A 20,209-nucleotide genomic window follows, 5' to 3' on the forward strand; every position below is an offset into this window, starting at 1 on the left:
TCACCTAGTACTTTAAGAAGTGCAGTAATTTGTGGCCGTTTTCGCCGGAATCATGTAGGCGAACGAGAAACTTCAGGCATATAGCTAGACTGCTAGTCCTTCCTGTGTTGTGTGTTCAGCCGCGTTGTCCCGGCCGGCTGCTTCCGATGCCCTCAAGAAAGGTTCCGGGCAAAGTCCGACGGATGTAGGAAAGCGGGAAAGGTCGGCTGTGGTGCACGGATGTGGAGCGGAGCTATAGTCCCCAAGGCGCGTGGTCGTTTGTGTATGTTTCAGTCTCGGGAAAATTACTTCCTATTTGTAAAGATACGCCATTGGTCCCAGAGAAATGTTCGATAGCTTTTGTTAGGCCTCTGTCTCAGGCTTTACCGTGTACCCAGCGTTGACCAGGACACTGAAAATGAATTGGAATGAGAGGTGGGCCGAGTTCTCACGAGCTCTATCCGACAGGACTGTGGTGAGATACACAAAGCAATTAGAGAAGGCCAGTTGATGGTTGCTCACGAAGAACAAATTCTTTTATCAACAAATTTCAACTATGGGTTCTGTGGGTTATCAGAAGGAAAAGAGTGGTGTAGGCTTACTGTAAAAACAGGACTCGAGCTAGATCACCCTCTGTAGATTTAATGCCAGCTCCACCCCTTACTAACCCCGCCCCTTGGGCAAAGTTTTATTCTCTGCGCTTCAGTTTTCTTCTATGTAAAATTGGGGGTGATGATAATGCTAGTACCTACAGGGTTATCGTGGAGATTAAATGAGCTGACACAGATGAAGCGCTTCAAACGGCGAGCGCCCAGTAAATTTTAGCTAGTATTATTACAAATCCCTTTCCCCTGAATGACCTCCCTTCCTTGAGGCCCTTAAGGGAGATCTCAGCCCCACTGGACCAAATACAGCGATTGAGGCTCAGAGATATCAGGCAGTTTGCGTTCCTTCTCGTATCCAAAACGTTGCCAAAGTGCCATGTAAAATATTATACTGCCAACAACGGTAAGTAAGTGTGCAGACACTCTTACAATCATTCGTTACCAGTTCTCTCAAAGTCTGCCAATTGGATAAGCGGGGAGATGTCACTGTGACATTTATTTCGTGATGAACTTTGCACCTGCATAAATGTGTATTCGTTTCTTCTGTAGGGTGGCCTGTTTATTCACTTTGCTTGTCTTTTGAATGGACTATTTGTCTTGTAGGATAATTTAAGTGAAGAATAATATGATCGGATTGATGTTTGAGAAGGAAAACGAGGATATTGTGGAGTAGGATTGATTCGAGAAGTGGAAAGCAGGTAGGAGGTCACTGCAGTAATCCTGTGGAGAGACGAGGAAGACCCGACTCAAAGCCAGGAAAGAGGGAAAGAGGAAGGCAATGCGTTCAAGAGAGGGGTAGGAGACAGAACTGACAATGGAAAGGTCTTTTGTATTTGGAAAGCAAAGGAGGTCAGGAGTCTGACATGACTTCTGTGTTTCTAGCTGGGGGGGCAGGGGGTGCTCCGTTTGACAGAGCAGACAATGCAGGAAAAGGAACGGCTTTGGCCAAGATAGATGGGGAGTCCAGACTGGGACATGTGAGAAACTCAAGTGACCATACTGAGTTGGAGTTCACAGAAGAGGTTTAGGCTAAAGATCGACCGCACTTTGGGGCGCCTGGGTGGCGCAGTCGGTTGGGCGTCCGACTTCAGCGGGGTCACGATCTTGCGGTCTGTGAGTTCGAGCCCCGCGTCGGCTCTGGGCTGGTGGCTCGGAGCCTGGAGCCTGTTTCCGATTCTGTGTCTCCCTCTCTCTCTGCCCCTCCCCCGTTCATGCTCTGTCTCTCTCTGTCCCAAAAAAAAATAAAATAAAACGTTGAAAAAAAATTAAAAAAAAAAGATCGACCGCACTTCATCAATTCAAATATGCGTATATTAAATGTGGCTCCCCACATTTAAAAATCTCTTACATTTAATTATACCTCATAATTGTTTAGCAGTGGGTTTTTTTCTTTCTTAGTGCTACATAAGATAACTGTGTTTTACAAGTCACGGTTGCTTTGATTTGATGAAAAACAGCATAATTGGTGGACTGTTTTACAAGTGTTAGTTGGAGTGTATTAATAGACCAACTACAAAGGAAGGTACCCAGATTTGTATGTTGAAGGGGAGAAAAGGAAATTTAACAATTTTCCTTCTTGGCTTGAAGCAACTTTTAGCTGTCATTCAGACTTTATATGGGGAAAAAAAAAATTTCTTGACTAGGTTGAACTTGCATCTCATTAAATACTTTTACAGATTCTCCCTAAATTAAGCCAGCTGCTATTTACGTCTCCTACAGGTAAAAATCAGGAATTTTCTGAGCGGAGCACCTCCCAGTCAGCAAGGATCAAATCACGGAATATGGTGAAGGCCAGGAGATTTTTGTAACATTCCAAGGATTTAACCCAGTGGTTCTCAACCTTAGCTGCACATTGGAATTTCTGGGGCACCTCAGAATAATACAGGTGCCTCAGTCCCACACCCAGAGATTCTGCATTAATTGCAAAATCTGCCTAGAGCATTCTTAGGCATTGATATATTTAGAAGATTCTTAGAGATTCTCATGTTCAGACGGGATTGAGAACCATTACTGTAGTATAAGACTGGGGGTGCCCCCCAAATTATTGGCCTAGTCAGGGAGTGAGGACTTTCTCAGAAAATGTACTCGACCACAATCCATGCTTATTGTGAGAGATTACAGACTTCAAAGATAGGCAGAGCTAAGAAAGAAAACATGAAATAGATAGTAACATCAACACAGCTCTCAGTTCCCTGGAGACAAGAAGGATTAGGCAGAGGAAATTTAATTAATTAATTAACAAAAAAGGCATATACACAAGGTGATTTATTGCAGTATTATTTGTAATTGCAAAAATTTGGAAACAATCTAAGTATTTGTACATTTGTGGTACATTACACAATAGCATACTCCGCAGCTATTAAAAAAATGAGGAAGGGGTGGCTTAGTGGGTTAGGAGTCTGACTTTTTTTTTTTTAAGAGAGAAAGAACGAGAGCAGGTAGAGGGGAAGAGGTAGAGAGAGAGAGAGAGAGAGAGAGAGAGAGAGAGAGAGAGAATCTTAAGCAGACTCCACACCTGCGCAGAGCCTGACACAGGGCTAGATCCCATGACCTTGGGATCATGGCCTGAATCAAAACCAAGAGTTGGACACTCCACGCACTGAGCCACCCAGGCGCCCCACCCATTTGACTCTTGATTTGGGCTCAGGTCATGATCTCACAATCGTGTGATCGAGCCCTGTGATGCGCTCCATGCTGAGCGTGGAGCCTGCTTGGGATCCTCTCTCCTTCCCTCTCTCTCTGCCCCTCCCCTGCCCTTGCTCTCTCTCTCAAAATAAATGAAAAAACTTTTTTAAAAATTAGTACATGAGGAAGAACTCTACGAATTGATATAAAGCGGTTGCCAAGACATATTGCTAAGTGAAAAATGCAAAGCACAAATGCTACCCCGAGAAAGAAAGGAATATAAAAAACAGAGCACATTTGTTCGTTTGTGCAAAAGAAATGCAGTACAGGAAAGATAAATCGGAAACCAAGGCAAGTGGCTACCTGTAGAGGATAGGTGGGAGAAAGATGGAAAAGGGGAGTAAATGAAATGGGGTAGCAGGAATGAGGAGGTAGTGATACTGAGTATATATTCATATAGCTGTGCCTCTTAGAGCAGTGGTAGTGTTTCACATACCCCCAAAATAATGACATAACTTCCCAGTAATAAGACAAAGCAACATCATGAACCTGATAGGATGCATTGAGGACACATTATTACCTGCAGTGTTCTGCCTAATCAAGAGAAAACATCAGAAAAACTCAAATTGCAGGACATTTGACAGAATAACTGATCAATACTCTTCAAAAAAGCGTCAGGAAAGACAGTCAAAAGAGTTTTCAAAGACTGCATGAGACTAAGAAATAACTAAATGCCATGTGGGATCTGGTCGGGAGCCTAGCAGAAGAAAAAGACAGTAGCAAAAAACCTAGTCAAATTCAAGAAAGGTCTTTAGTTAGGAGTATTGTAGCAACATTAATCTTTTTGGTTCTGATTATTGTACTATAGTTATGTAAGATGTTAACATTAGGGGAAGATGGGGGGGATATATGAAAACTCTCAAGACTGTTTTTGCAATTTTTCTGTAAGTCTAAAATAATTCAATATAAAAAGTTTTTTTTTTTAAAAAAAGGACATTAACTCCTTCATCAGCTCTTATGAAGATGACTCACCAAGTCAAATGCACACTTTGTACAACCTTCCAGAAGATCATTGTCTAATAATTGAAAGGAAGAGACAAAAGACTTAAAAAGTCAACTTATTCACACTCAAGAAGCAATTCCACATAAAGTTACTGGATCTGAGGAGGGAATAAGAAGTAGGGGGGAAAGGTGGAAAACATAACACTCGTCTAAGTTATGAATTCCAAAAACAAGCATCACTGATTCCAAGTTTTGACAATTCCTTTTGGAGGCTCTTCCTCCAGGTCCAGAACATGGAGCAGTTTCTTGGCAGGAGACCTGCACAGTCACCCAGGACCCTACACTTGGAAGGGCTCCACCCTTGGTTTAATGTTCTACTGTTGCAATCTTGAAATCCTTCATTTTTTTTTTTAAGTTTATTTATTTATTTTGAGAGAGACAAAGACAGCACAAGTGGGGAAGGGGCAGAGAGAGAGGGAGACCAAGGATTCCAAGCAGGTTCCACACTGTCAGCATGGAGCCCGATGCGGGGCTCAAACTCACGAAGCCGTGAGATCATGACCTGAGCTGAAACCAAGAGTCGGATCATTAACCAACGAGCCACCCAGGCACCTTGAAATCCTTGATAATTTTTTAACAAGGGAGCCCTGTATGTTCCATTTTGCACAGGGCCCCACAAATGAGGTAGCAAGTTCAGTGTGCCTCCACTTGTCAACCGTAAGTTAGCAGAAAGAGAAGCCTCATTCACATGATGCACCCTATTCACCCCAGGCCACAGTTGATTGCTCTGTGGATAAGCTCCTGACCCAAGCAGAACCCAGTTAGACTCCTTTCCCAAGAATTTGGAATGAGGACTAAGTGGCCCCCATAGTGTGGCACATCTCTTGAAGAGAGTAGATATGAATGAGAGGGCTATTGGCATCTAAAAGATGGAAACCATGCTGGTTGGCTTCAGATTGAATAATAAAGCAGAGGTTCAGAAGCAAGTCAAAGATAACACTTTCTGCATCCAGTTTGTTCCCGAGAACACGCTGCATTACGTCCTCTCCTTCTGTGAAATATCCCTGGGCCTTTATAAAAGATAAGCTTTTCTGCTTGTGCTGTCCCAAAGCATTTTTTGATTACAGAGGTCCTAACTAATTCCACTCCCCGAGAATGCTCAGACCCCATTTGGGTTGGGAGGGAACACTTTCAAACTGAAAAGATTTAAAAACCATTTCTAAAACCAAAATAATCATTCAAAGTTGCTTTAAATAAAGAAAACCCACAGTTGCTCCTTTGAAAAAACAAAGGAAAACATTGCCTAAAGGAAACGGTAACAATGACAATAAAAAAACATTATGTGAAGATAGCAAGTTGGTTTCCTCGCAATTCTCTGACTCTCCAAGCCAGTGGAATGGTTTTCATCATCTTTACTGGACTGGATGCTAATATACTTGATGAATTTCAAATTCAAGCCCTTTAAAAAACATTAAAGCCCCTAGTGCCATTTTCACTGTAGTTTTTCCCCCATTTACCCATTTTTCCTTCTATAACCTCTAATTTTACCTTTTTTGTAAGGGAAACTTAAGACGACTTGTTATACAAGTTAGACTTCAAGCTCTGGGCACTTCAAGGAAAGAAAGCAACTGTACTGTTTGGCAATAAATCCGTACAGTGGGATGGAAGAAGAGTTTATTCCCCAATATCTCCACCCTCAGTGGATAAACAGAATCTATTCTGTAAATTCTATAAACAGAATCCAAAGTCTAGCTCATCCCAGGCCACAATCCAAATACTGAGGGTGTTCATCTCATCTGCTAGGGGGTGTGGAGACTTCTGTTGTGGTGCTCCCAGAAACTGAGATGTTCTCTTTTAGAAGCTTATTCATCCAGAGAACTTGAAAGGGCTCATGTCCAGAATACATAAAGATATACGAATCCATTTTTTTAAGCTCCACGCCCAATGCGAGGCTTGAACTCATGACCTCAAGATCTAGAGTCACATGCTCTACTGACCCAGTCAGCCAAGTGCCCTACAAATCCATTTTTTTTTTTTTTTTTTTTTTTTTTTTTTTACATAGGAGAGGGTGGGGCATCTGTTTGGCTTAATCAATTAAGCGACTGACTTTGGCTCAGGTCATGATCTCATGGTTGATGATTCCGAGCCCCACATCAGGCTGTCTGCTGTCAGCACAGATCCTGCTTCAGATCCTCTGTCCCCCTCTCTCTGGCTCTCCCCTGCTTGCTCTCTCTCTCTCTCAAAAATAAATAAACATTAAAAAAAATAAGTAAATAAGAAAAAAAGGAGAGGGGATCCTAGGTGACTCAGTTGATTAAGCATCTGACTCAATTTCGGCTCAGGTCATGATCTCACAGTTTGTGGGATCGAGCCACACGTCAGGCTCTGTGACGACGCAAAACAACAACAACAAAAAAGGAGACACCACCCAAAAGAACATATAAAAAGGATCTTCATGAAACTCTTCTACTCAGGGTTGTGAGCTTGAGCCAATTTTTTTGTTTGTTTGTTTAAGATGGAGGAAAGTGCCTTGGTGGCTCAGTCGGTTGAGCAGCAGACTCTTGATTTCGGCTCAGGTCATGACCTCACAGTTGTGAAATCAAGTCCCACGTCAGGCTTCCTCTGAGCATGGGGCCTGCTTGGGATTATCCGTTTCCCTCTCTCTCTGCCCCTCCACCGCTCACACTCTCTTTCTCTCTCAAAATAAATAAACATTAAAAAAAAAAAAAAGATGCTCAATCTCATCAATAATCAGGAAAATGCAAATTAAAGCCACAATGAGATATTTTACAACAACAAAGTTGCCAAAAAAGAGCACTCCAAAGTCTTGTGAGAGAATTCTCTCAAGAGTGTGAATCGGTACATCCACATTGGAAAACAATTCATCATTATGTCGTGAAAATGAAGTTTTGTATGTATTATGACCAGGAAATTCTACATATATATATATATATATATATATATATATAGGGGAAAAACTGTTGCACAACTGCATCAAGAGAGATGTACAAGAATGTTCATAGCAGTGTTGTTCATAATAACAAAACATGGGAAACAACCCAAATAACTTGGACTCTGGAATGGATACATTATGATAAACTCCCGTGATGAACTATGAATGAAATGTAGCAATGATACACAACTAATTTGACCTGCTACTTCTCATATCCTGAAACTCCTTCTCCAGCCACATTGGCACTTTCTTGTCACACGAACACTCTAAGCCCTTTTTTCATTTTTATTTTTTTAAGTAAGCTCTGCGCCCAATGTGGAACTCAAACTCATGACCCAGAGATCAAGAGTCTCATGGTCTACTGACGGAGCCGGCCAGGCTTCCCATTACATAGAGTTTTTATGGGAATGGTTGATTAACTTCTCAAACAAATATGTTTATATAATGTAATATGTTGATTAATTCCTGATAGAGGACGATTTTGCTCTTTTTAAATAAACCTCTCTTGGGGCGCCTGGGTGGCGCAGTCGGTTAAGCGTCCGACTTCAGCCAGGTCACGATCTTGCGGTCCGGGAGTTTGAGCCCCGCGTCAGGCTCTGGGCTGATGGCTCAGAGCCTGGAGCCTGTTTCCGATTCTGTGTCTCCCTGTCTCTCTGCCCCTCCCCCATTCATGCTCTGTCTCTCTCTGTCCCAAAAATAAATAAACATTGAAAAAAAACAATAAAATAAATAAATAAATAAATAAATAAATAAATAAACCTCTCTTGGTAATTAATTGTTCTTTTGAAATATGGCTGAATTTTTAGTTAGAGAATTTGCACCTTTAATTGGTATTGGTTTATACAGTTTTCACAGGATCTTTATCAGGTTTCACCATTGATATCACATTAACATCATAAAATGATGTTAATCATTTCAGCAATGTTAGCAATTCTTTTTTGATTCCTAGTTTAAATATTTATTTATTTTTAATGTTAACTTATTTTTGAGAGAGACAGAGCGTGAGTGGGAGAGGGGCAGAGAGAGAGGGAGACACAGGATCCGAAGCAGGCTCCAGGCTCCAAGCGGTCGGCACAGAGCCTGACGAGGGGCTCGAACCCATGAATTGTGAGATCATGACCTGAGCCGAAGTCAGATGTTCAACGAACTGAGCCACCCAGGTGCCCCTAAATATTTTTTTAAGGCAAGAGTGAATGCCTTTATTTTTTTAACATTTTTTTTTCATGTTTATTGATTTTTGAGAGGACGTAAGCAGGGGAGGGACAGAGAGAGAAAAGGAGATGCAGAATCTGAAGCAGGCTGCATGCTGTCAACAAAGCCCAATACAGGGCTCCCACTCACAAGTGGTGAGGTATGACCTGAGCCGAAGTCAGAACTTAACCGACTGAGCCACCCAGGTACCCCAAATACACTTTATGTTTTAGGGCAGTTTTAGGTTGATGGCAGTACTGAGCAGAAATACAGAGCTTTACCACCGGCCCCCACACATGCATAGTCCCCCCCCCCCCATTATCAGTGGCCTCCACCAGAGGGGTATGTTTGTTACATTTGATGAACATACAATGACATGTCATTATCACCCAAAGTTCTTAGTTTATATCACGGTTCACTCTTGCTGTTTGTTGTATTCTGTGGGTTTTGACAAATACATAATGACATATAACCACCATTATAGTGTCATACAGTGTAATTTCACTGCCTTAAAAATCCTCTGGGCTGTGCCTACTTATCCTGATACCCCCCAACCCCTGGCATCCAGTGATCCTTTTATGGTTTCCATAGTTTTGTGGGGGTTTTAGTTTGTTTTTTGTTTTGTTTTTTGCCTTTTCGAGAATGTCGTATAGTTGGAATCATCCAATATGTCGCCTCTTCAGATTGGCTTCTTTTACTTAGCAGAATGCATTTAAGTTTCCTCCTTGTCTTTTCATGGCATGACAGCTCATTTCTTTTCAGCACCAAATAGTATTCCATTGTCTGGATGCACCAGCAACGTTTATTTATCTGTTCACCTACTGAAGGAGATCTTGGTTGCTTCTAAGTTTGGCAATCAGAAACAAAGCTCCCCAAAACATTCATGTGCAGGTTTTTGTGTGGATATACTTTTCACTTCCTTTGGATAAATGCCAAGGAGTATGATCACTGGTTTGTATGGTAAGAATATGTTTAGTTTTCTACGAAACCACCAAACTGTCTTCCGGTTTTCATTCTCACCAACAATGAAAAGTTCCTCATTAGCTTGTGGTATTGTCAGTTTTCTGGGTTTTGGCCAATCTAATAGGTGCATAATGGTATCTCTTGTTTTAATTTGCATTTCCCTGATGACGTATTATGTGGAGCATCTTTTCCTATGCTCACTTGCCATCTATATATCTTCTTTGGTGAGGTGTCTGTTCAGATCTTCTGCCTATTTTTAAATCAGATTGTTTTCTGTTGAGTGTTAAGAGTTCTTTATATATTTTGGATAGGTGTCCTTTACCAGATTTGTCTTTTGCAAACATTTCTTCCCAGTCTGTGGCTTGTCTTTTCATTCTCTTGACGGAATTTTTCACATTTTAATTTTGACAAAGCCTAGTTTATCAATTCTCTTTTAGATCATGCCTGGTATTGGATCTAAAAAACCTTCATGTGCAAAGGCATCTGCATTTTTCCTATTTTAACTTCTAGGAAGTTTTTTTTTTTTTTTAGTTTTTAAAATTTTATTTATTTTGAGAGAGAGAGACAGAGGTAGGGAGGGGCAGAGAGAGAAGGAAAGAGAGAATCCCAAGCAGGCGCCACACTGTCAGTGTAGAACCTGATGCTCGAACCACAAGACATGACCTGAGCCGAAATCAAGAGTCAGACGCTCAATCGACTGAGCCACCCAGGTACCCCACTTCTAGGAACTTTGTAGTTTTGCATTTTACATTTAATTTTGTGATCCATTTGGGGTTAACTTTTATGAAAGGTATAAGGTCTGTGTCTAGATTCATTTTCATTGAAGTAAGCTCTACGCCCAGTATGGGGCTGAAACTCACAACCCCGAGATCAAGAGTTGCATTCTCTACTGACTGAGCCAGCCAGGCGCCCCTAGGTTCTTTTCTTTGCACGTGGATGTCCAGTTACTGCAATACCACTTGTTGAAAAGACATTCTTTCGGGGCGCCTGGGTGGCGCAGTCGGTTAAGCGTCCGACTTCAGCCAGGTCACGATCTCGCAGTCCGTGAGTTCGAGCCCCGCGTCAGGCTCTGGGCTGATGGCTCGGAGCCTGGAGCCTGTTTCCGATTCTGTGTCTCCCTCTCTCTCTGCCCCTCCCCCGTTCATGCTCTGTCTCTCTCTGTCCCAAAAATAAATAAACGTTGAAAAAAAAAATTTAAAAAAAAAAAAAAAAGAAAAGACATTCTTTCTCCACTGTATTGCCTTTGCTCCTTTGCCAAAAATCAGCTGACCGTATTTATGTGGGTCTATTTATTCTTTCACCAATACTACACTGTCTTGATTAGTGTAGCTTTTATAAGATTGTATTTATTTTTGAGAGAGAGAGAGAGAGAGAGCAAGTGGAGGAGGGGCAGAGAGAGGGGGAGAGAGAGAATCTCAAGCAGGCTCCGCACTGTCAGTGCCGAGCCTGATGTGGGGCTTGAACTCATGAACTGTGATCAGAGCCTTATCGTAAGTCACATGATGTCAATCCTCTGACTTTGTTCTTTTCCTTCAATATTGTGTTAGCTATTCTGGGTCTTTTGCCTCTCCATAGAAACGTTACAGTTCATTTGTGGCTAGCCACAAAATAACTTATTAGGATTTTTGTTGGGATTGCATTGAAACTGCAAAGCAAGTTGGGAAGAACTGATCATGACAATACTGACTCTGCCTATCCATCAGTATGAATCTCTCTCCACTTATTTAGTTCTACTTTGATTTCTTTCATCAGAGTTTTGTGGTTTTCCTCACAGAGATGTTAAACATACTCCTGTTAGATTTATACCTTAGTATTTAATTTTTGGGATGCTAATTTAAATTGTATTATGTCTTTTAATTTCAAATTCTACTTGTTTATTGCTGGTATATAGGAAAGCAATTGACTTTTTTTTTTAAGTTTTATTTATTTGTTTTGAGAGGAAGGGAGAGAGAGAGAGAGAGAGAGCACAAACAGGGGAGGGACAGAGAGGGGGAGAGAGAGAGAATCCTAAACAGGCTCTGCACTGTCAGCACGGAGCCCAACACAGGACTCAAACCCATGAACCGTGAGATCATGACCTGAGCCGAAATCAAGAGTTGGCAGCTCAACAGACTGAGCTACCCAGGCACCCCATCTTTTATTTACTTATTTATTTTTAGAGAAACAGCACGAGTTCGAAGGGGCAGAGAGAGAGGTTGACAGAGAATCCCAAGCAGGCTCCATGCCACCAGTGCAGAGCCCAATGTACAGCTTGAACTCACGAAACAGCGAGATCATGACCCGAGCCAAAACCAAGAATCAGACGCTTAACTGACTGAGCCACCCAGGCACCCCAAGTTTTTTTTCTTTAACAGGTTCACCGGGGTGCCAGGGTGGCTCAGTCGGTTGCATCTGACTCTTGGTTTTGGCTCAGGTCATGACTTCATGGTCGTGTTGGGCTCTTTGCTGACTGCACACAGCCTACTTGGGATTCTCTCTCCCTTTCTTTTTGTCCCTCCCTCCTCATGTCTCTCTCTCTCTCTCTCAAAATAAATAAATAAACATTAGACGCAAATAAATGAAACAGGTCTGCTATCACAGGGTTTCTGCTCCTGGAAGCCAGCCCCCCCTTGGGTGTAGTCACTGAAATACAGTAGATTGCTAGCCTATGCCACCTTTCTTTCTCCTGGAGATTTTTCTTCTCCCTCTACTTTGGCTTCTTGAAGACCACTTGGAGCAGGAGTGAGAGAAGAGGGGTGAACAAGAGGAAAAGAGTGAATAAGGGAAGGGTGAGGAGGGTAAACGTGAGGAGGGCGAGCCACAGGCTTGCTGAATCTTTCTCCCGGTCCAGGTACAAAGAGTGTGGCGCCTTTGCTTGAGTTCCTCGTCACATGTGGCCAGGACGGGGCTGCGAGCCAAGACAGCTAAGAGATGGGCCTGAGGCCTGTGCTGAGCCCAGTGAGGACATTCTTCCTGTCACCTCATGAGGGAGGGAAGCCCTTGGTAGTCGCCTGGAGATCTACCACGGAGCCTATCCACCGATTCTCTGTGCGCCTGTGATATCCTTCCGATACCTATTTCCTTTCCCTTGAATTAGCCATTTCATTCGCTTTCTTTTTCTTTTTTGTCTGTTTAGTATTTATTTGATTTTGAGAGAGCACAAGCGGGGGAGGGGCAGAGAGAAGGGGACAGAGGATCCAAAGTGGGCTGTGCACTGACAGGCTGACAGCAGCGAGCCCGACGTGAGGCTCAAACTCACAAGCCACGAAATTATCACCTGAGTTGAAGTCGGACGCTCACTCAACTGACAGAGCCACCCAGGTACTCGTCATTCACTTTCTTAAATTGCAAGAAAAACAGATGTTCACACAATAACAGAAATGCAATTCACTAAAGCTGGAGTTCTCTCCCTAGGAAAACCACTGTTATCAGTTTGATAGGTGTATGTATCCTCACAAATTTTTTCTGTGCATATAGAGACAGAGATGGACTAGATCTCTATTTAATTTGGGATTATGGGAGACAGAAGGCATTTTTACCAAAAATAGGGAGTCATACGAAGTTACTCTTTTTTTTTTAACTTGGTTTAATGTGTATTTGTTTTTGAGAGAGACAGAGACAGAGCACAGGCGGGGGAGGGGCAGAGAAAGAGAGAGAGGGAGACACAGAATCCGAAGCAGGCTCCAGGCTCCGAGCCGTCAGCACAGAGCCCGACACGGGGCTCAAACTCGTGGATCACGAGATCATGACCTGAGCCAAAGTCAGACACTTAACCGACTGAGCCACCCAGGCCCCTCAAGGATGCACATCTTTTTCAAAATGTATTAGCCCAGGCACCTGGGTGGCTCAGTCGGTTGTGTCCAACTTCGGCTCAGGTCAGGATCTCACGGTTTGTGAGTTCAAGCCCCGTGTCAGGCTCTGTGTTGACAGCTCAGAGCCTGCTTTGGATCCTCTGTCTCCCTTTCTCTCTACCCCTCCCCTCCCCTCTCTCCCTCTCTCTCAAAAATAAACACACACACACACAAAATAAATTTTTAAATGACAGTAATAACAAATGCATTAGTCGATTTGCTTGTAGATTTTTTAATTTCTTGATTTCTTCATGTATTAGAAATATGAACATTTTACGGGTGCCTGGGTGGCTTGCTCAGTTAAGCATCCAACTATTGCTTTTGGCTCAGATCATCTCACAGTTGTGAGATCAAGCTCCACACCAGGCTATGCACTGAGTGTAGAGCCTGCTTAAGATTCTCTCTCGCCCTGTCCCTCTGCCCCTCCCCTGTGCATTCTCAAAAAAAAAAAAAATGAACATAATGATCATCAGTTATATACTGCAATCATTCTCTCCAAATTAGTGATTTATCTTAAATTTTGATTTTGGTGTCTTTGGCTGCATATACATTCTTTATAATTTCTATGTTTTTTCTTTATGGCTGCTAGCTTCCTGATCACACTCAAGAAAGTTCTCCCTGCCCCCAAACTATACATGAACATATTTACATGCATTTTCCCCCAGAGGCAGCATGGTGTAGTGGTTAGTTGTAGAAGGAGAAATTCTGGAGCTGGACCTTAGGTCCAAATCCCAGCTCTGGCATTTATCAGTTGCATAACCCTGGTTAATCTCTCTGTGCCTTAATTTTCTCATTAGTAAAATGGGGTTGTGGTGGTGGGGATTAAGTGAGTTTATATATGTAAAGCATTTAGAGTAGTGCCTAGCATATAGAAATACTTGCTCCTTTATAGTTTTCTTTTTTTTACATTTAGATCTTTTTTTCTTTTGCGTGTTTTTTTTTTCTCAAGTGGATAGCCAGTTTTATAAAATAGTCTGGTTTCCCACTGATTTGAAATGCTACCTTTAGGGTATAGTGAGGAACAGCCCATCCCTAGGAGGGCCCTAAAAGGCCTCAACCAGTTCAGAGCCAATCGTAACTGCACTTGAAAGGAGGTTGTTCAGTTATTACTTTGTGGACTCCTTGGGATCCTGCTGAAGGCAGAAATTGTGAAATCGAATTTAACAATGTTCAGAAACTTGGCGGCCCCTCCCTCCCCTCTGAACTCCACCCAAACACAGGACCAGGAAGGCCACCCCAGTAGCCCTACTCAAGGGAAAAAGCCTGAGGAGGGATGTGTTGTTGGGAAACCACGCCCACTCTAAAAATGCGCAAAACACAAGCTGTTTTCTGCAGCGTAATCATGGCAAGAGAAAAAGTGAAGCAAACTCAGTCGTGCTGAACTTTATACTAGAACAGAGAGTACGTACATATAAGATGGGAGGCATTTACTGTGAGGGTGGCTGGAGCTAGTGGAAAGTTTCTTCAGCCTAAGAGGCTCATCTGCATGAAACGTCTACTGTGTAGGGCCTGGCTGAGAACCATCCAGATTGAACTTCAGCTCCAACCCTGGCACCCAGAGTCCATCACAAACACGTCAACTGTATTTTAGGGTGTGCTGCCACCTCCTGGCCAAACTCGTGTTGCTGTCACATCACAGGCAGTTGTAGCAAAAAGTGACGCAGCCACACAAGTGCAATCCGGTAACCCCAAACCCCACCAAACACACCCGCAAGCTGCTGGCTGACATTCCGTGGTGACTACAGGTGGTGCCACTCAGCTGCTAGGGGTCTACGATGGGGCGTATTGGGCAAGCAGATCTGAACAGTGGGGTGAGCCTAAATAAAAAATTCAAATATCCTGGGGTGCCTGGGCGGGGGTGGGGGGGTGTTCAGTCGGTTGAGCACCCGACTCTTGGTTTCGGCTCAGGCCATGATCTCACAGTTCATGGGTTCAAGTCCCACGTTAGGCTATGCACTGGCAGCGTGGAGCCTACTTGGGATTTTCCCTCTCTCTCTCTCTCTCTCTCTCGCTCTCGCTCTTTCTCTGCCCCTCCCACACTCTCTCTCTCTCCCTCTTGCTCTCTCTCAAATAAACTTAAAATTTTTTTAACCTTTTAAAAAGAAAATTCAAATATTCCAAATGCAGAAACACCAGTATATAGATTCCGTTCTCTCACAGTGAAATAAAGAGGAGCCAGGCCCATGCCTGGGCTCAGCGCGCTGCAAGTTCGTGCTGAAAAGAAGCTGGAGAAAAGGCTGTGAATCCAGGAAGAGGCTCTGAAAAGTGAATTGCTATCACTCGACTTCGCCCGCATCTTCTCTGCTGTCCTACCTCCCATCCGCCTGCCCCGCCCTCTGGTAGCCATAAGGCCAGGCACCCAGAAGTCCAGAGCAACATGCCTGGGGCAGTAAGACGTTCCATCGCTCTCTAAGGCACACCGAAAGGCCTCTGACTGCCGAGGTCCCAGTGGAAACGGAACGAATAGGGGGCGTCTTCCTAACCTGGGGAGGGAAGGGAAAACAAAGCCAAGGAGATGTCAACTAAAACGTGAATGTGATCTTTATTATACAGCACATGTGGTATCTGTACATCCCAACAAGTATACAGGATACTCTATAAAACCAAACCTGACCACTCAAAGTTACACTGGACGAAGATTTAACCCAAAGTCACGTCTTGTAAAAACACAACGCGGTCCTGTGTGCCATGTTCCGGATCGAGGCAGCACAAGAAGGGAGAGGAGAAGGACTGGGTTTGGGCCAACGTAACATCCTCTGGTTATTGCACTTTCATTCTACACACTCAGTACGTTATGCTTTTATTAACACTGTAATAGACATTAGTCCTTCTGAAACAAATAAAAATATTACATAAAGGTAAAAGACAACAAGCCATCCAGACCAATTTTCTTTTCAACCCTCCGAGTCAGGTGGCCTCCCCCGACTCCAGGTATTCACATGGTCTCTACGCTCCTCTCAACTGGACTGGATGTTAACAAAGCAGATGTAGTTAAACATAAAACCCTTTTAAGAACAGTAGTGCTACTTGCAACCCCCAAAGGAGAGTGCGATACAAGTTTCTGAAGGTTACCCCCCCCCCCCTTATCCACTTTGCTGCAGCACTGGCCCTAACCACTACCCCCGGAGTTAGAAGGAGCAATCCACTTTTTTGTTGTTGTTTTAAAGAAAAAGTGGGTTACTTGATCCAGCAAATCCAAAAATCAAGCTTTGAAAACTCAAAGAAGCAACTAGTCTTTTGGCAAAGGACTCGTCAAGGGCCATTTATCCCGCTCTGAAGCAGTATGGACTCTGGCTGGAGTCTCCCTGGTTAGCCAGATGGGAGACCAGGCGTGCCTTCTCTCCAGAGCAAGGCCAGAGGGAATCTCTACTCCCCATGGGCTACTGTCATCACCGATCCCTCCTGGCTTCTCAGTGCTAAATAATAAGCCAATAACAATAATAATAATAATAATAATAAAGTGTCATGCAGTGCAGTTATCACTTTGGAGCCCTGCCACGCCAACCTCTTCTCTCATCAGGGAAAGACTTCTGGCCCCTCTTTGGCAGCTCAGGTAAAGATGCATCCAAATGCTGACAGGGACTGGTGGAGAGTTCTACCGTTCCCGTTTCCATCTGTCGTAGTTAATAATAGCCTTTCCTTCAACGTTTCCCTGAACTTTAGTGTTAAAAAATCAGGAGAAGCTGCTGTCTGGGCTCTGTTCCCTTGAAACTGATGGAGTCACAAGTGATTCTCTTTGGTCCGGAAAGAACCAACACTGCCCTCTTTCCCAGAGAAGTGGAAGGCTCGCTCAACCCGCGAGCCGCGTGCCTGTGGAAACCTCACCCAGGCGAGCATTCCTCAAGTCATGCCAGACTGCCCTCGCTGCCAGCTCCCTGGGCACAGTGTCAGCCACTCCGGGGCTCCGGGCTTCATCTATTTTTCTGATTGCTCTGCAAGAAGGTCCCTCACTCGGTTCTGAAGTCACGTAAGGGACCGGACTTCAAGCACATGAAAAATGGCCAGGTGATCATTTTCGGGCTGGGGTAAACCGCCCTGATGAAGTGATTAGAAGGACAGAACACAGTGAGGGTCATTCTTCCATCCCGTCCTTCCTCCTCCCCAGCCACAATCTCACCTCACCACTCGGGAGCACATACAACCAAATCTAGGAGGGAAAATCTTTAGGACTTTGGTCTTGTCGAGCCCTCTATAGCCCAAGTGCCCCCCAGACTTCTTTGAATACCTAGTGTCTTCCCAAGTAATATACAGTACAGTACATTTCATGGCATCCCATCACCGTAGTAACAACGGGTGCCAAGGAACAAAGGATCCGAAATTAGCGGACAATGTTATAAAACAAAAGCAAAGTATGCAGCGTGTTATATATATGCACTCCTGCACTCAGCCTGCTGAGTGTTTAAATAACACCTCCAAATATCTATATGTGGACTTTGGCTGGCCTGGAGATTTTCAGGAATATTTTGCACCTTTCCTCTAAATACTTTTTTTTTTTTTTAAATGAATTGTTAACACAACTACTGTCTTACTTAGCACTGGTCCCTCCCATCCTCCTTCCTCCTCACTCAGGCAAAAAATCTGCTAGGAAACTGGTGTCTGAGAGCTGACAAGGGACACTGGGTGGAGGACAAGCGACCCTCCCTCCCCGTGAATGGGGGTGGGAACTAAGACTTCGGAAGAATGTTAGGAATGGGACTTCAGCACGGAAGCAGATTCCTGATCCCAGCTAGAGTAAAGGAAGACCGGCTGCAAAAGGGAAGCACAGAAGTCCTTTATGAAATCTCATACAGAACAGACACTGAGACTGTTTTTCCGGCAGGTAGACACTACTCACCTCTCCTTTTTAAACTTGAAATCTGGCTTCCTGGAAGCCCCATCATTGTTTCCAGAAGGACAAACGAGTTAACGTGACAAGAACGGAGTGATGATTTGAAGAAGTAAAGCTATACATAGGTGTTAAGAGACCTACCGAACATTCTACCAACACAAGGCTGGCGCTCACAGAACCCAAAGATACTGGGTGTCTCACTTTATCGTTTGCAAGTAGAAAAGTTTTCAGCACTATGTGGAGTTTTTGAAGGGCTCCAAGTGCTTAGAGGGTTACTGTGCTCAAACGTATCGTAATCCGAGCTCGGGATAGCCAAAGAGTTAAAACTGAACTTTAGATTCCATTTCTACTCCGTTAATGTTTAAGAGATGGTCATGCTCTCGGAAACAACCCTACAAAATTCCAGCAGCAAGTCCGCCCATTTTCTTACACATCTACCCAGGGACCTGCTTCACAGAGCTGGAGGTCAGGCACAAGGGACAGACCACAGTGCTTGGGGACTAGGCAGATGCGACAGAGGCTCCTCACCTCCACTGCCTCTTCCTTCACCTGCCTGGTTTTCTAAATCTAGAGGACCATTTTGGTGGAGAGAGGCTCGAAGTCAAGATCTGAGAGGCACCGATATTTAAACTGTTCCCCTTCAGAATTTCTTACTGTGTACATCTCCCGACAAATGCTCACACTGTGTGTGTCCCAACTGCAAGGGAGGGGAACCGCCCCAGAGGCTAACACACAGGGCGAGGAGCACACACAGAGCTACAAAGAGCATTCTTCTTTTTCATCTGGTGCTTGTCTTCTTGCCTTGTATTCAAAACAAGGTAAAAAGAAGGGACGAATTGCGAAAGAGATCTCGGTGAAAAATCTCACTGACCCAAGTTTAAAAACATCAGTGTGTTAGGTTCAAACACAAAAACGAGAGTTTTTGATTCTTTTAAGTTTTAGAAACAATGTGGTATCTTTCTAGTAGGTTTGCGTGGAAGTTCACGGCCTCCAGATCACTGCCCCTTCTCAGGTCTCACCAGATACTCCACATGGGTCAATGTTACTCAGACACTCATCCCCAGGTACCATGTTAACTGGACCTTCCCCATGTTGAAACCCAAAGGGGGGGGGGTAAATGTCAAGAATGAAGGGAAGAAAAAGAGATTGGGTCCTGGGGTTGCCAGTAACTCAAAATCCAATCGCATATGTATATATACACATATGCACACACACACACACACATTTTTTTGCCTTTATGCGGCCTCTTGGTGATGTAACCCATGAAAGCTCCCCCAGAAGTCAGGGATATTCGGTCCCATCAATGTAAACACGCTGGCACCATAAGGAGCAGACAGCTCCGTTTCTAGCTCCCTCACTGGGGCCTCTGGCTGCTGCGACCTGAGATCTCCGGCTGCAGGTAGCGGGAAGTTATTTTTTTGTTCCGATGTTCTTACAATCCCAGAACTAAGTTCATATTTTCCAGGGGTCCTGACGACTGGATAGAACCAAACTATTCCTAGCTAGAGCCGAAATTACAAAAATTCTAATTTTTAGTACTATCGCCACCGCAGTGCCCCACTTGTCTTAGCAACATACAGTGAGCAGACGATGGTGACATTTGCCTCCTTTTCAGTTCTGGGGCTGGAACGTTGCATTCTTCAGTGTTTACGTGTCCCACACGATCTTGTGCGGACGGGATAGTGTGGGGCATCGGCGAGCCGCTGAACGCACCCCGACGGCCAGCGAGCTCCTCGCTACCTGGCAGGCGCCTCTGCCTGGGAAGGTCTCAAGTTGCCCAGCGGGCAGCAGTTCCCTAGGGAGCTCTCTGAATAAACGTCCAATTCTTCCCACGGCCAACCGGTGAGGGGAAGGAAAGAAACTGAGTAAAAGAGAAAGGTCTTTGCTTTCAAGTGGAGTCATCTAGTCCCCGGTTCGGCTGCTCCGAAGCGGACGCGCACAGCCGGTCCATGATGCCCCGGAGCATGGGCTGCACGATGCCCAGGAGGGGCCTCTGGGAAGGGTCGCCGTCCCAGCAGGCCTCCATCAGCTGCCAGCACTCCTCGTCGAACACGGGCAGACGCTCCGGCCGGGCCCCTGGAGACAGGCGCGTGGAAAGAAGACCAGGGTCAGCGACGGGGCCGGTGCCACCGCGAGGCCTGACCGGCTCGCAGACCGATGGCCCACGTGGGGCTCAGGAGTTCTGGCTTCGACCGCAGACACCTAGGTTAGAACCTGACAGTAACGGTGACAG

At 44.4% G+C, this 20,209-nt stretch overlaps 1 protein-coding gene and 1 long non-coding RNA gene across 2 annotated transcripts in view; one reads left to right on the forward strand and one right to left on the reverse strand.

Annotated features, from left to right (window-relative positions):
• The first annotated feature begins 115 nt into the window (after window positions 1–115).
• On the forward strand, window positions 116–16,017 carry LOC122476494. The gene is made up of 3 exons (XR_006295510.1): window positions 116–262; window positions 1,188–1,282; window positions 15,309–16,017. It is a non-coding gene; the product is annotated as an uncharacterized LOC122476494 (long non-coding RNA).
• The window catches only part of DSTYK (dual serine/threonine and tyrosine protein kinase), a 49,375-nt gene continuing 44,837 nt past the window's right edge, over window positions 15,672–20,209 (reverse strand). The window contains exon 13 of the mRNA XM_043569256.1: window positions 15,672–20,052. Within this exon, the coding sequence (XP_043425191.1) occupies window positions 19,865–20,052 (188 nt within the window). The 3' untranslated portion in view covers window positions 15,672–19,864. The remainder of the gene's footprint in view (window positions 20,053–20,209) is intronic.

Source organism: Prionailurus bengalensis, chromosome E4, assembly GCF_016509475.1.
Source record: "Prionailurus bengalensis isolate Pbe53 chromosome E4, Fcat_Pben_1.1_paternal_pri, whole genome shotgun sequence".
Classification (NCBI taxonomy): domain Eukaryota; kingdom Metazoa; phylum Chordata; class Mammalia; order Carnivora; family Felidae; genus Prionailurus; species Prionailurus bengalensis.